Source organism: Ursus americanus, chromosome 24 (genome assembly GCF_024610735.1).
Source record: "Ursus americanus isolate L20-20 chromosome 24, mUrsAme1.1.p, whole genome shotgun sequence".
Classification (NCBI taxonomy): Eukaryota; Metazoa; Chordata; class Mammalia; order Carnivora; family Ursidae; genus Ursus; species Ursus americanus.
In genome coordinates this window covers 15,606,774-15,624,138 of record NC_142150.1, presented here as the reverse complement: position 1 = coordinate 15,624,138, position 17,365 = coordinate 15,606,774, and the positions used below count along the sequence as shown (strand labels likewise).

The 17,365-nt window shown below is 35.5% G+C and overlaps 1 protein-coding gene across 6 annotated transcripts in view; it reads right to left on the bottom strand.

Annotated features, from left to right (window-relative positions):
* The window catches only part of METTL15 (methyltransferase 15, mitochondrial 12S rRNA N4-cytidine), a 182,061-nt gene that overhangs the window by 44,806 nt on the left and 119,890 nt on the right, over positions 1-17,365 (bottom strand). For all 6 annotated transcript variants that reach the window (XM_045808588.2, XM_045808589.2, XM_087855361.1 and 3 more), the window contains exon 4: positions 609-800. In XM_045808588.2, coding sequence (XP_045664544.1) covers positions 609-800 — 192 coding nt within the window. The remainder of the gene's footprint in view (positions 1-608; positions 801-17,365) is intronic.

The following is a 17,365-nucleotide window of genomic DNA, read 5'->3' as shown; positions in this document are numbered from 1 at the left end:
TGTACCTCTTTGAATAATGGAGAACAAACTAGTATTTCCAGGGTAGGAGAGGAATGAAGAGGAGGTGTAAAGCTGTCCTATACATAGTCCTATGCTGATACAGTACCATAAACTGTAATTTCTCTGGAGAAGATTAAACCAAAGTGACTGTACAAGAGACAGGACGAAACATACAATCGCTGACATCCAGAATCTTGCATTTTATGCAGTTTTCAAAAGAATATGCACTAAATATAGTTTCTTTTACATCTCACAAGAGGCATAGTTGGGCCTGCATAGAAATGGAACCATTGTTTCAGTATCGCATTTATCAATACTGTTCATAGTCTAAAAGCCCACATTGTACCTATAAAAAAGATAATCAGTATGAAAGTTATCCTCTGCACTATTTTGTATAAAGACAGCAATGATTTTTCTTTTAGAATCTCAAATCTAAAGAAACACTAAAGTCTATAATGAGTAGCAAACGAAACTGATTTATTATGTATGGATAGTGTTAGGTGTGGGCGTGTGATGGGAATTCTACAGTCTTAAAAGGAAATTAAATCCAGAGTGTTTCTGCAAAATTGATTTCTTGTTGTGAGGAGAAATGCTTTACCGATACTCACCTGCCACCATCCATTCTCATGTCCAAGGGGCCGTCCTTCCGAAGGGAAAAACCTCTTTCAGGAGCATCAAGTTGCATGGAGGAACACCCAAGATCCAAAAGAACTCCATCCAAAGTCCCTGGCTGCACTCCAGCTTTCATTAATAAGGCTTCTGCCTGGCTGAACTGGCCTAACATAGCTCGGATCTGTTTACTGTGAATAAACGCAGGAGATGGAGAAAAGACTTTGTTATATTAAATTCTTAAGGTCTATGATCAATGGAAGGAAGCACAGCCTATTATTAGCTTATTTAACAATATGTATTTACTAAGGACCAATCACATGTTTGGTACTATATAAAGACATATGGAAATGGAAACTTTACATCCTTGGTTTCAACACCAGAAGTGATTTAATGTAATTTTATTTTTGCTAATAAACACAGTTTATTGTATATTTCTTTGAAGGTATGTGGAAAAAGGGGAACTGTGTACTGTTGGTAGGGATGTAAATCTGTACAACTACTATGGAAAACAGTATAGAGCTTCCTCAAAAAATTAAAAATAGAACTACCACATGATCTAGCAATGCCACTTCTGGAAATACATCTAGAGGAAATGAAAACATTCTGTTGAAGAGGTACCTGCACCCCCATTTTCATGACAGCATTATTTATAATAGCCAGAACATGGAAACAACTTGTGTCCATCAACAGATGAATAAAGAAATTGTGTATACACACACACACACACACACACACACACACACACACACACACAATGGAGTATCATCCAGCCATTAAAAAAAGTAGGAAACTTGTCATTTGTGATAGCACAGATGGACCTTGAGGGCATCATGCTAAGTGAAATTAGACAGAGAAAGACAATTATTGTTTGATCTCATATGTGAAATCTTAAAAACAGAGAGAGAGAGAAAACCAAACTCATTAAAAAAGAGATCGGATTTGTGGTTACCAGAGGTAGGAGATGGGGAAAAGAGAATTGGATGAAGGTGGTCAAAAGGTACAAATGTCCAGATAAATAAGTTAAATAAGTACTAGGGATATAACATACAACATGAAAACTACAGTTAACACTGCTGTATGATATATATGAAGTTGTTAAGAGAGTAAATTCTTAGAGTTCTCATCACAAGATGTATATTTTTTTCTTTTTCTTTATATTTATATGAGATGATGGATCTTAACTAATTTATTGTGGTAATCATTTCATAAAATATATGTCAAATCATTACACTGTACACCTTAAACTTATATAGTACTGTACATTAATTACTATCTCAATAAAACTAGAAAAAAATTTAATGAGTAAGCCAATTTAAGTACAATAAATAATAAAACAGAGATCACAGAAAAAAGATAGGTCAAACATCTTCAAGGCAAACACTTTAGATTATTCCATATTTTTCCCATTATTTAGGATAGGGGTACTACTGCGCAGCTGCACACCTGAAGCATGAACTATGCTTAAAATAAATGCCTTCTTGCAGAAACAATGTTTTAGCTTTCAGCAGGGATTTTGAAGTGAATGGAGCATTCGAAATCAATAGACAAGGAAAAAGTTGGGATCACCTTGCAGCTATACTAATTCTCCTTCCTACACAAAGCGAGATGCTGCCTGCAGGGTTCTTCAGAAGCCTTAGGGCAACTGGTATGCATTTTGGATGAGGAATGAGAAGAGAAAAAACTGGCAACTCTCCCAAGACCTCATTCCCTCCATCTACAGGTGGGTAGGACAAGCCTGGATTTCAATGGTGTTGGGGAATTCATATTTTTGATGTTATGTTTAAGGAGAACTTCATTGTTCATTGGTAATTTTTTTCCCAAATTCTGATGGAGAAACTGATTTTCAGATTCACTCATCAAAAATTCACTGACTATCTGCTATATATCAGATATTATGTTAACTGAAAGTATATAAAGATGAATAAAACTGAGATTTGAACTGAGAGGAAGATATATATAAATGAATAATTTGTGAAACAACCTGATGTGTGCTAATAGTAGAAAGACAAATTGTTATATCTGTATTTGGAAAATACACAATGAATGCTAGTAACACTGGGAACACAAATAATAGAATACTGGGATTGAAAGCAACTCACAAATCACTAATTCCAATTATTTAACTGATGTTCAAATCTTTTCCTTCTCCACCATCACTGCTAGGTGGGGTGGGATAAGGGGACAGTCACCGTTTTAACTACCTCCCATTCTCCCCATTGGTGAGGGAGCGATTCCCGTTGCAGGATTATAGAAGTGGTTGAAACACGGCACCTGGCCACTGGACAGATGAGACTGACAGTTTATTAATCACACATCCTTACAGCCCAGGGGAGGAGGGCAGCCCATACCATGCATGGCTACATGTGGGTTGCACTCAGAAACAGAGTGGACAAGCAGAGGCTATAAGAAGCAGGTTTTATAGTATCAAAGGAGACGTTACCCTTGGTTCCCATGAAAGAATGTGATTGGCTTGTTTGGGTAATTCCATGGGCAGGGAACTAAAACCTGCTACTCAGGGATAAGCAGATATTTTTACTTATCTCTTTGATAATAAGGGTCCTTTGGCTCAGGAACCTTATCTGTGGGAGTACAGTGGGGAGGAGAACTGGTGGCTGGGCCACTGGAAGGTCTCCCAATTTTCCCCAGATGTCAAGAACACATAATACTGGGCTTTAATTTTAATCATCTAGCTCATGTTTGAACACTCCCAATAATCAGAACTCACTACTGTTTTTTAGCTAATTATTTTTTAGTTGATAACTGTTTCCTCACTATTTCTATATTTTTTTCCCTTGATATTAGTCTACATAAAACAACCAAAAACCTACAACCATGGAAGCCTTTCACATATCTACTCTTAGTCATTTTAAGGGATATTTGTTGGCTGCCTCTTAGCTGCCAATCTCTGTTCCAACAGGACCTCAAAATTTCAGCCATGTATTTTGGGAGGGACTGATTATATCTATGATGGTTTATATGTCAACTTGGCAAGGCTACATTACCTAGTTACTTAATCAAACACTAATCTCGGTGTTGCCATGCAGGTATTTTGTAAATGTAAGGTTAATAGTCGGTTCACTTTAAGGACACTACCTTTAGTAATGTAGGTGTGCCTCATCCAATAGGTGAAAGGTTTTCCAAGAGCAAAAACTGAGGTTTCCCCAAGGAAAGAAGAAAATTCAGCCTCAAGGCTTCAATATCAGCTCCTGTCAGAGAATTTCTAGCCTGATGGCCTGCCCTATCTATTTCAGACTTGCCAGTCCCACAGTTTACAACTGTATGAGCCAATTCCTTAAAATAAATCCCTTTATATATTTATATATCATATCTGTCAGGATTCTCAGGAGAAACAGAAACAGTAGAAGATATACATACATACACAATTTATATATATAAATTTATTTTATATGTGTGTGTGTGTGTGTGTGTGTGTGTGTGTGTATCTTCTGCTAATTCTGTTGCTCCTGAGAATGCTGATGGACATAATATCTCCGCTCAAGGTGTAGATCTGTGATTAGCCTTTCTAATTTGCACATACCAATCCATGGCCCCTGTAATTCGTTCAGAGATTGGCATGTCACAATTTTAGCCAATGAGATACAAGAGATATTTCCTAGGGATTTGAGAAAAGAAAATTATTCTTTCTTTCAATGAGCTATATAGGAAGAAAAAGGTTTTTCAGACTCTCACTTGACATGAAGGAAGCACATAGCCCTAATTGTTGCCAGCAGATATCCTGACCCAAAGAAGAGAGAGAGTGGCAGCCAGTTTCAGTCAAAACTGTAAAAAGCAAAACAGAAAGATTAACTAGGTCACTAGATTGAGCCTCACCTAAAATCCAACTTATCTCAGAACTTTTGAGTTTTATGAGCCCATAAATTGCGTTCATTATTAAAGCCAGTTAGAATTGCTTTTTTTTCTTACAATGGCAAACATCATAACTATTATAGCTATTATGCTCAAGTTTTTCTCTAAACCGTAGAACTCTTGTTTCTTCTGCTATTCTCCATAAAAAAAAAAAACACACAAAAACACAAACCTTTATCGCGCTACTTGCTCTTTTCTGAGTATGTTCCAGTTTGCCTATATCCTTAGATCTAAATTCCATAATAAACAATACAGAATAAAGTTGATTCTGGCTTTTTCTTATTTTAGTTATTATATTAATACAGCTCAAGGTCAAAACAGTTTTAGAATTTATTCCAGACCATTGCCTTATGCTACCCAATACCTTTCAGTCTTTTAAGCTCCTTTTTTTAAAAATTCAATTTAGTTAACATATAGTGTATTATTAGTTTCAGGGATAGAATTTAGTGATTCATCAGTTGCATATAATACCCAGTGCTCATTACATCAAGTGCCCTCCTTAATGCCCAACAATCAATTACCCCATTCCCCCACCCACCTCCCCTCCAGCAAACCTGTTTGTTTCCTAGAGTTCAACGTCTCTTATGGTTTTCCTTCCTCTCAATTTTCATCTTATTTTATTTTTCCTTCCCTTCCCCTATGTTCATGTTTTGTTTCTTAAATTCCACATATGAGTGAAATCATATGGCATTTGTCTTTCTCTGACTGCCTTATTTCACTTAGCATAAGTGAAACCCTTTGGTTCCATCCATGTCATTACAAATGACAAGATTTCATTCTTTTTGATGGCTGATATTCCTGTGTGTGTGTGTGTGTGTGTGTGTGTGTGTACACACAAATACCCCACATCTTTTTTATCCAATCATCTGTTTATAGACATCTAGACTCTTTCCATAGTTTGGCTATCATGGACATTGCTGCTATAAACACTGGGGTGCAGGTGTCCATTCAGATCACTATGTGAGTATCCTTTGGATAAACACCCAGTAGTACAATTGCTGGATCATAGGATAGTTCTATTTTTAACTTTTGAGTAACTTCCATACTGTTTTACAGAGTGGCTGCAACAGTTCACATCCCCTCGAACAGTGTAAGAGGACCCCCCTTTTTCTGCATCCTCGCCAACATCTGTCATTTCCTGATTTGTTAATTTCAGCCATTCTGACAGGTGTGAGGTGGTATCTCATTATGGTTTTGATTTGTATTTCCCTGATGCCTAGTGATGCTGAGCATTTTTTCATGTGTCTGTTAGCCATTTGTATGTCTTCTTTGGAGAAATGTCGATTCATACCGTTTGCCCATTTCTTAACTGGATTTTTTTGGGTTTGGGGTATTGAGTTTGATAAGTTCTTTATAGATTTTGGATACCTAGCCTTTTATCTGATAAGTCATTTGCAAATATCTTCTCCCATTCCTTAGGTTGCCTATTAGCTGACTGTTTGCTGTGCAGAAGCTTTTTAATCCGATGAAGTCCCAATAGTTCATTTTTGCTTTTGTTTTGTTGCCTTTGGAGACATGTCTAGCAAGAAGTTGCTGCCCTTTCAGTCTTTTTCATGTACACAGATGCTAAGCTTCCTCTGTTACCGTATTTGTGCACCTTTGTTTTGTCAATTGTTGCAAATCTAAGTATAATTTCTGCTCTGCACATTTACTACAACCCTTTAGGATCCAGGTAGTACCTTTAACCACAGAAATCTTCTTTATACTACAGCAAAACCTCAAACAAATCGCTATTTCACAGTCTTAATTCCTCAGGTTTTTCAGCTATTATCCTGCTTGAAGTTAATATACTTGTAAAATTAAAAAAAAAATCTTATAAGGAAAATTTGCATTCTTGGGTGTCTGCAAACATAACTGTTGAACACACGACACTCATACAGTTTTATGCCTGATTATTAGTAAATAACTAAAATGTAATCCTTGTGGTACAAAACTCAGTTTAATACACAAGTATGAGAATATCATATGGGAACAAAAGTAATCATGTGGAAACACCACAAAGTAAATCATGTGTTTAAGGCAGAGTTTTCTGATGCTGCATCAGTTACATGTTTCTAGAATTAGATTGTTCTCACAGTCAAAAAAACCATCCACAAAGCTTACTGACTAATCTATTAATTGAAAACTTAGGCTTAACTTCAGACCCTGGGGCATTATTTCATATATGGAATTAATGTGAGGCTAATTTTACTGGACAGGCACATTTCATGGCCCCTTTTCTCTTTCTTCCTCCCTTCCTTCAAATTTTAATTTTCAGTATTTCTGCATATGTATTTTACAAGGGTTGTAAAACAAGTAACAGAAAAGTGTGAATTGGCTAGGAATGATCATGATGGTCACAAAAATAGAGGCAAATCAGGACATTTAGCCATAATTACAAATGCACGATGTGTTCAAATCAGCATTATTTTCATTTGTTATCACCTTAGACTCCCCAGGATGTAAGTCGAATACTGCCTGTGACTCAAAGCACATGCTACATGAGAATGGTTCTGCAACCCAAGCCCAAGAAAAGCCAAGGTGCTTAGCAGTAGAGTTTCAACAATACCTTGGTTACTGGAAGCCATTTTTTAGGTTCTTTGTGATGTTCTTGATTCTAGCAAGTCATCTGCACTTACAGTACAGGCTATGGGCCTGTTTGTTATAAAGAACTAAGTGTAGTAGTATATACTGAGGTAGTGATGTAAGAGTAGCTACAACTCACTGTGTATTTGATTTAGGATTGACCATGGAACTTTTATCATTCCTCTAACCGCACATAAAGTTTAGTAATAGGGGTTAAGGATAAATTCCTCTACAAATTATAAAAGTGGATCCAACTCACAGGGTTGAACATCTTACTGTTAATGTGAGTATTGTCCATCTTGGTTTTAAAACCCCCAAACTCCCATGGTTTATAAAAGGCTTGATACAAAAGAGTTACTTTGGCTGCCCACGGATAAATAATTTTCAGTTTCATGGAGAGAAGACTTATTTGTGTAGAATTGGATAAAGCAATTTAAAATATGTGAAGTCTGAATTTGGAGAATAACTCTGAGATAGGCTAGGGAAGAAAAATATCACTACTATACTTTTCCTCCTAGGATTTAACACTCTTCTACCTTAACCTTAACCAGTAATACTAAATAAATGCTTTAAAGCATTATATACCTTTATCCTCAAGTACAGTAATGAATTTTACCATAGCAAACAAATATGGAATCCAGACATACGCAACTGACAAAAACCAAAAAATGGCCCATGATGGTCTTGATCCCTTCCCAATCATCTAACTTTTGATGTGTGGCAAATTACCCCCAAACAGTAGCTTAAAACAACAATCATTTATCAGCTCATATTTTGTGCATCAGCAATTTAGGCTGGGTTCAATTGGGTGATTCTTTTGATAGTGGGTGACTGAGGTTTAGTTGGTCTCATGTGACCTCACTTACATGTTGGGAAGTTGGCCGGGGTAAGGATGGTAACTGGACCATGTGTCTCTAGGACCTAACCAGGTAGTCCAAGCTTCAACACTGAGTGGTCTTGTTCCAAAATTAGCAAAGTAGGCCAACTTCAATACACAAGTACCTTTTAAGTTCCCAATTGTGCCCCATTTTCTAATATCCCATCGGCCAAAGCAAGCCCATAGCTCAATTCAGACTCGAGGGCTATAAAATCAGATTTCACCTCTTGATAAAAAGAGTAGTAAAGATACATTACAAGAGAGTACATACAGAAAAGAGAAGAATTATAGTGGGTATTTTTGCAAACAATATACCACTTTCTTTGTATTTAGGAATGAACTGAAAGTAGCAAGGAGAAAAAAAAAATGTCCCCCTAGATTCCCTTCTACTGAGTGAGACTTTCATGTTACAGAGCAGCTTCCTCTTACAGGCATCACAAGATACATGCAGTAGTGTGTGGTGGTTGACGTTAGAACTCAGAGGTAGATTAAGGGGCTAGGGTCTGATACCCAACTCAGGGCTCAATCTCACAATCCTGAGATTACGATCAAGAGTCCAATGCTTAACTGACCATGCCACCCAGGAGCCCGAAGAACTAACATTTCTTAAGAAGCTGCCAGGAACATTATCCAGACACTTAAAGCTTGTTTCACTGAACTTAAAGTGAACTGAATCCAGGGTTCACTTCATCATAAACCTTAATCATTTATTTTGTGTGTGCACTTGGGGACATACCTGGGTAATAACATCCCATAAGAGGATAAGAAGAGCAAAATACAAATAACTTTTTTTTTTAGGAGGTTGGTCTGCTTACTGTGGTTCTCAGTCCTTCTTACATTACCATCAACATTATTTCATGTAAATCCCAATGTACTATTTATTTTGCAGTCATTAAATTTTATTGATATGTAGGCACAAAGCAGGGGTCATGACTGCTTTTACCACTTCATTAGGCCTCCCAAGTAAGGAATTCAAAGGGAACCAAAACAATGGATGAAACATGTAGTTAAGTTGAACAACTGTAAGAGCAAACATTGTAGGGTACTTTCTGTGTGCCAGACCTTGTGCTTTATACTTATCAAATCATTTCATGCTCCTGATAACCCTATGAGGTCAGTGACATTATGGCCCCACAATCTGCAGATGAAGAAGCAAGGGTAAAAGTCATACAACTAGTAAGTGGTAGAATTAGAATGCAAACACAGGCTGGTCTGGCTACAGAGTCTCTGTTCTCAACCACTACACTGTAATACCTCTTAACTTTCTATTTATTTAATTCCACTTCAGATCTCACTCCTCACCATTTTGACCTTGTCATGATCGACACATCTGCCTAGTTTGTCTGATTTTTTTATTAAAATACTTTAATTGTTTTTAATGTTTGCCATCTCTTCATAGCTATAGGTCTGCAGATTCAGCACTCAACAAATATTTGCTGAATAAGGATTATCTACTAGGTGCTGGGCACAGGAATATAAAAATGAACAAGAGTACACAGTATAGAAAGGTATATGCATAAACTTAGATAAATCACTGAGATGGTTTATTTCTTCTTAAAACAACAGTGGTAGAGTGGAATGGGGATACTCTCTCCATAATTTCACTACTGCAGATAATGCTGCTATAACATCAGGGTGCATGTATCCCTTTGAAATAGTAAATTTGTATTCTGTGGGTAAATACCTAGTAGTACAATTGCTGGATTGGAGGATAGTTCTATTTTTAAATTTTCAAGGAACCTCCATACTGCTTTCCAGAGTGGCTACACCAGTTTGCATTCCCACCAACAGTGCAAGAGGGCTCCTCCTTCTCCACACTTTTGCCAACACCTGTTATCCCTTGTGCTGTTCATTCTGACAGGTGTGAGGTGATAGCTCACCATAGTTCTGATTTGCATTTCTCTAATGAGAAGTGATGCTGAGAACTGTTCACTTTTTGATATGTTTATGTTTACCACACCACACAGAGCTCTTTGCAGACATATTTATATATAATCTAGAATATCTTGGTTTTCATATTAATTATGATCACTTTTAAATATTAAAAGATGCTATTGCTCAAAGAATATTTCCATATACTGTATATATTTAATTTGATTGTGTATTTGATGCCCTTGTTCAGAGATGACCTTGTTCAAAGAATATTTCCATACACTGTAGATATGGAATGAAAAGATGTTATTTCTGCTTTACATAATTTGCTCAAATTCTTTGATAGCATTATTTTTGCTGACATGGTCTCTCCCTTCAGGGAATACTTCTTAAAAACTGATTTAGCCATTCACTCACAACTCGTAATGTACATTTTTTTAAGAGAGGGAGAAACGGGTGAAGGAGGGAGGAGGGCAGAGGGAGAGAGAATCTTAAGCAGGCGCCACACCCAGCAGGGAGCCCAACACAGGGCTTGATCTTACAGCCCTGAGATCATGACTTGAGCAGAAATCAAAAGTCAGATGCTTAACTGACTGAGCCAGCCAGGCGCCCCCATGATGTACATTTTAGAATAATGTACATTAAAATGATAAATGTAATTGTATTTGTATCTCTCAGTAACTCTTTCAACATTTATTTACTGGAGTAATCTCCCGTGTTCTGGAAAAACAGCTTAGCAAGCCTCATAAGTTTTCCACTCATTAATATGTTATAGTCCTATGGCTATTGTGAGTTATATACATAGCGAGCTCAGAAATTAGACTGTACAGTGCTCAGTTACAAAAACAAACAACAAATGAATATTTACTGAATAACTACCAAATGTCAGGTACTATTCTATATTACCTGTGATAAGTAAATAAAACATAAAGTTCCAATGATTGCAGAGCTTAAAATAAGTCAGTCACACAAAGACTGAAATCAGTTTCCAATCAGTTTCCAATCAGTTCAATCCATACTACAATAAGATGATATGGTGTTAGATGAATTGCCCACCAGAAGCTACAATAAATTACATCTGGAAGAAGATACCTTTCAGAGTCTCAAAATAGCTCCATGATTTTTCAAAAACAATGTGTGAAATCAAATAAATTACTAGACAGACCAAGAGATAAGCCCAAATACCAATCTTAATGAATAGATAATATAAATAGACATACAGGATACAGAATAAAGTTATTAGAATGGACTTTAAGATAACTAATATGCTTAAGAAAAGAAAGGTTAGCTAAGTAATTTGAACCCAAAAATGCCTCTATAGAAAACAGTAAAATGGAAAACAGATCAACACAATAACTGAAATTAAGAATTCAATAGGTAGGTTTAAGTATAGCTTAGAAAATAGCCCAAGAAAGGATTCTTGACATAGAAGGTAGTTTAGTGGAAAGTATTAAGACTAAAAAAGGCAGAGGAAATAATTTGGAAAATATAGAGCAGAGCATAAGACACATAACATGGTAAGGAGGTCTAACATATGTATAACTGGAATTCTGAAGGAGAGGAGAGAGAAGATGAGGTAAAAACAATGTTCATAATGACCAAGAGCTTTTCAAAATGATTCAAGATTTCAAGCCACATATTCAAAAAGCACAATAAACTCCCAAGAAGATATACACATAAACACCCCCCCCCAAAGAAAACAAAACAAAAACTAGGAGCATCATGGCCGAATTTGTGAAGACAAAGGGAAATAAAATATTAAGAACAGTCAAAGAAAACGGATATATTGCATTCATAGGAGCAACAGTCAGAACGGAAATAAAGGCAAAAGACTGGCAAATTTCTTTCAGAAGTGAAAGGGAAATAAAAATATTTTCAGTTAAAGAAAACTGAGATAATTCTCATATAATTCTCACATAAAAATACCTATTTCCTTTGTGTTTACCCTCATTAACCCCCATATATAAGGACTGTACTGTTCCAGTGCTTGGTGATCATTTCTTCTTCTAGGCTGCTATGGAGCTTACTGATGATTGATTTGGCCCTCAGTATATGCTACTTTGTAATGTCATTGTATGCATCCTGCTTCCTCTGCAATAAGAACCTAAATCATGTAAGGGTCACATGGAACATGTCATATACCTTTTTGTATCTGCAGCACCCAAAAGATTGTAAGTGTACAATAAACATTTGATTGATAATGAAGGTGGTGATAATAATGAGAGGCATTACTATTTTTTAAAAGGCAAGAAAGATGAGAACACTTAGTATAACTAACTCGATGTTGTTGTTTTTCCATCACACGTAAATGTGATCAAAGTACTAAAAAAGAGATGTTAATATACAAAGTTGCTTATATAGGCTTTGGAGAGGACAAATAGTTATGCAGTGTATATCCCATAAGTACTTAACTAAATCCAATTGTTACGTGGGCATTAAGTTTTAGACACTTATTTTTCACATGCCTAAGAGTTATACGAAGATTTACAGAACTACCTTGCAATCACAATCCATCAATTTAAGAGTGCATTTTAAGTTTTTGTTCACAATATCTTGCCACCTACAATATCAAAGGAAAAAAATGCTAGCATGTTCTATTAAGAAAGAAAATAAAATTCACAATTCATCAAACTAAAGCCAGAGAATTAAAGTTAAATTCAATTCATTAAATAAAAGAGAAAACTTCGAAGTACTTAATTTGAAAGACGGTATTACAGTCACAACATTATTTAAACAAAATTCTTTTTTGGAGTATTCTTTTTCCCCATGGGACACTTTAAAAAAAATCCCAGAAATATATAGAAAGATTTATGTGAAGTCTGGTTTTCTCTGGGTAATAGATAGTAATTACAAAATAGTCTTTAAACTTCTTCTTCTATGATTTCTAATATGTCTCTGGGTTTTGCATGCTGGAAAACCTCACTCCTTTCATACTACCCTCACATCCAATTTTCTAAAAGTTTAATATGGTAATTGGAATAAAAAGTGTCCATTTCTCTGAGGTATCACTTTCTAAAATTTACACCTTCTGAAGTAGTTTAGATGAATTCAGCCTTTAATCGCCATGTATACACTGTCAAAATATACTACTGATTCTATCAGTTATTAAGGGAATTCTATCACGATTTAAACATTAATAGTTTTGAATACTTGGCATTGTTGATTCAGGATGCTTGAATGATGGCCTGAATCAAGTCTGAAGAGGCCAGATGATTTAATCTGGAGGTCTCTAATTAAGGGTATATATCACAATCATCTAGAGAGTGTTTACGAATTATGGATGTTTTACTACTGACCTAAAGAATCAAAACTAAGACAAGCATGCTACAATTTGGAGATTTTCCAGAAGTGTTCTCAATCATAGCCCTCTTTAAGGTGCAATGGTACAGCCAAAAAGAAAAGAGCTTTAGGCATGTTTATCAAGACCATGAGGAATGGTAAATTCTTGAGGCTGATAATAGCTTTTGTAAACCTTATGAGTATATACAACAAGCATGAAGTAAATGAGTGGGAAAAATTAAATGCTTACTATTATAGTAAAGGCCAACAGTTGCTACATAAGGCAAAGGACAGCAGCTGTTAGGAACACTGAAGCTTGGGAAGTAAGTGTATATGTCACCCCTTGCAGAGAGAAAAAGAGAAATTACCCACTTACTGGTGGTAAGTAATAAAGTCATGCACACAGAGGGAAGTGTATGGGGGCACTCACTAACCTGCCTTCATGTTATCAACTGGCCCTAGTTCTAGTAAATCTGAAATTACCAATTCCTACCCTAGTATCTTTTGATGGATGGACTTCAAAATGGCACCTCAAATTCAGTTTAAATAAATAAAAATCACTAAATAAAACCAAGTATTTTAAGATGAAGGAAAAAAATCTATAACGGAAGTCAGCAGTGTTTTTCAAATGAAGAGAACAGTTATTAGCTCAAAATTCAGACCACGAAGTCTGATGTTTAATGTTTAAATTAATGTACCTGTTTATCTATTCTATATCTGTATTCATTTTAATATAAAATAATGTTTAATTATAAAACCAAGTTTAATTTAACAAGTCAAATTGATGTTCTAGAAGGCATATCATGTTTTTCCTGTGGTCTTGAATACTGACTGGGCACCACTGCTGACAATTACCAGCATATTAAAATGATGCATCCAGAAAAAATAATAATAAAATTATGCATCCAGAGAAGAAGAAAGCCTGTAGACTTCTGTCCTGTTACTGGTTCTCATTTGCTTAGAAACTCAGAGTGGTCATTATATAATATAGCAAGAAGATTATGTCAAATAGCTAATGGTTTTAGTTGAAGGAAAAGAAAATACAGCCTTTTTGTTCTTTTTTTTTTTTAAGTTCAGAAAAATTAAAATTGATAGTGTGAAATTTTAGTGAATTTTCATTGCTTCTTTAAGTTCAATGGGAGTAAGAAAAATTCATTCTCTCTGTAAATGCAAATTAATTAGCTGGGTATGTGTCAGAAGGAAATTTCTTTTAGCCATACTGTTTTCCAGCCAGTGACCTCTCTCTGAAAAGGCTTTCTGTATTTTTCAGTTGCCAAGTTTTAGTCCTGTAACTACTATGTAACATTTCTCATTTTAAAAGAATATTCAAGTGCATATTAGCAGGGGATAATCTCTCAAACCAAGCATGGATTTAATTCAGATATATCTTGAGTGCTGTTATTTTGCAAAAAGGTGCTAGGGCAAGTAGGTTCAAATATGGAAATACAATGTAAAAAATGATCCCCATAATCTAATTTGGGGGGGTGGGGGGTCAGATTAATGTTGCCTACCACCAACACTTTCCTGGTCTACAAGATTTTACTCCCTACATTATTAACTTAAAATATATGACATGAAAGATTGTTAAATGCCATCCAGTATGCTAAATGCTATCCAGTTTGCATTTCTAATCCATTTCATAATATTAATAAACATATATGAATGAAGGGAGGGTACACAGAAGGGGGAATGAACCATGAGAGACTATGGACTCTGGGAAACAAACTGAAGGCTTCAGAGGGGAGAGGGTGGGGGACTGGGATAGGCCAGTGATGGGTATTAAGGAGGGCACATATTGCATGGTGTACTGGGTGTTATACGCAAATAATGAATCATGGAACACTACATCAAAAACTAAGGATATACGGTATGGTGACTAACATAACATAATAAAAAAGTATTAAAAAAAAACAAACAAAAAAAACCCAGTTAAACTAAAAACTAAAAAATAAAAAAATAATAAATGTGTAGTGTCCAAATAATTAAAAGGATTTTAAGGAGTTGACTCCTATGCCAATTAAGTAGATTTTATCATTCAAAGATTATTATTAGGTTCATGTACAAATTATATTTTCAACCACTCAATATATTTATATATGTGACATATAAATTAAACTATCCCAAAATCTGGAGGCTACTGTGGCTCGAGGTACATAGTAATAATACCAGCTGTTGGCCATAATAGATTTAATCAATTTTGAAATGTTAATATTCTTCTATGCATAGATAAATGCTTTTGAGATTTTTAAGAAAATCAGTCCGTTATCATTTTCTGAATACTTCTTTGTGCCAGGTACTATGTTAGATACTAAGGTAACAATGGTAACATATGCTCCCTACTCTCAAATATCTCACAGCAAATAACAGTACACAGCTTTATTATTCACAGAATGTTTTAACTTTATCACATTCCTATAAATTATATAATGTAAACACTTTTACCTTTAGTCTATAGTTACTGAAACTTGGGCTTAGAAAATATTTTTCTCATACATCTTTCTCTAAAATTATCCAGCACACTAGTAGGAAGCAGAATGGGTGCTCAATAAATATTTGATAATGAGTGATTCGCTCAAGGTCACATAGCTGCACCGGTAAAGCTAAGAATTAAACTCAGGTCAAGTTAATTCTAAGACCGAGATGTCAAAGTATTACTATAGATAGTTTTCAGAGGTTGATTCAGGGCATCTGTTTGCACATCTCTCTGATGAAACTGATTCAACAACTTCTTAATATAGTAATTCTTGAGCTGTGTATATATATATTTTTTAAGGTGGAATAGCAAGCCAGGAGAAAAAGTCTATTTATTGCTCTAGTTTTAGCATCTACCCTAGAGGGAGAGGAGGCAGCAAACAAATGGAATTAAAGAGATCTAGCATCTATGTCACCAATACGAATGGTTAGGTTAGGTCACTGGCAAGCATTATCAGACTGAAATTATCAGCCTTATTTAAAAAAAACTTATTGTATACTCAAGAACAGGAATAACCCAAATATCAATCTTGAATCAGAATTAACCAGGTTGGCCTCATGACAGCATAACTAGATTTCCTGGAAGGACTATATATCTCAACTTTACAAAGTGCAACAATAGTAAAATATGCAGTAACATGATTTTGCAGTATGTACTAAATTGAATTCATCCAAGTTTTAGTGTCAATTATTTGGGTTATTTCATTTGTGTTTAAGTGAATTTTACAATAAATATTTATTGAAAGGCTATTTACAGGATTGGTGGGCCGGATGTCAAAATTTCTACAAATGCTGTATGTCTTTGGGAAAATCATTTCTATAGCTGAGCCTATTTAATCATCATAAAATACCACAACTAGATTAAAAAAAAAAAAAACCAAAACCTCTAAAATACCAGGAAACTCCTATTCCGTAATTTCTGGATAATGATAGCTAATATTTATTGAACCATTACTATGTGGCAGGCACTGTTTTGAGTACTTTTCTTGTATTAAAGCATATCATCTTCAAACACACCTGAGGTAGGTACTACTATATTCCCCCATTTTATAGATGGGGAATCTGAGGCAGCAGAGCTAGAGCACTTTTTTTTTAAATTATGTTATGTTAGTCACCATACAGTACATTATTCGTTTTTGATGTAGTGTTCCATGATTCATTGTTTGCGTATAACACCCAGTGCTCCATACAATATGTGCCCTCCTTAATACCCATCACCGGGCTAACCCATCCCCTCACCTCCTTCCCCTCTGAGACCCTCAGTTTGTTTCCCAGAGTCCATAGTCTCTTGTGGTTCATTCCCCCTGAGCTAGAGCACTTCTTGAAGCTTACAGAACTACTAAGTCATACAGATGGGATTCTAACCCAGGCAGTCCGGTTCTAAAGCTGATGCTATGCCATACTGCCTCTGCAGACAGGACTGCAACAGCACCAATGATGTCTACCTTTTATACAGTTATTACTATTTGCCAAACATTGTTATTTCATTTAATCCTTACAAAAACAATAATCTTTGAGGTTATTATACCTATTTTACAGGTCAGGAAAATGACTCAGAATTTAAAATAACCTGTTGACTGTAAGCAGGTTGCAGCAGATTCTAAACCTGTCTACTCTTTGTTTCTAATGCCTCTACTTTTAACCAATGTGCAATATTAGGATGCTTTGTAAGAAGTAGACTTTTGGAGTTGGAACTCATCTTACACATTTTCCACCTCAGAAGAGTTTTGGTGAGTTTCAAGAGGGAAAAGATGGAATTGAAAACAATATATAACGTGCTGAGAGGGTTACCAATATGGAGCTCTCCTGTTAAATTTACAT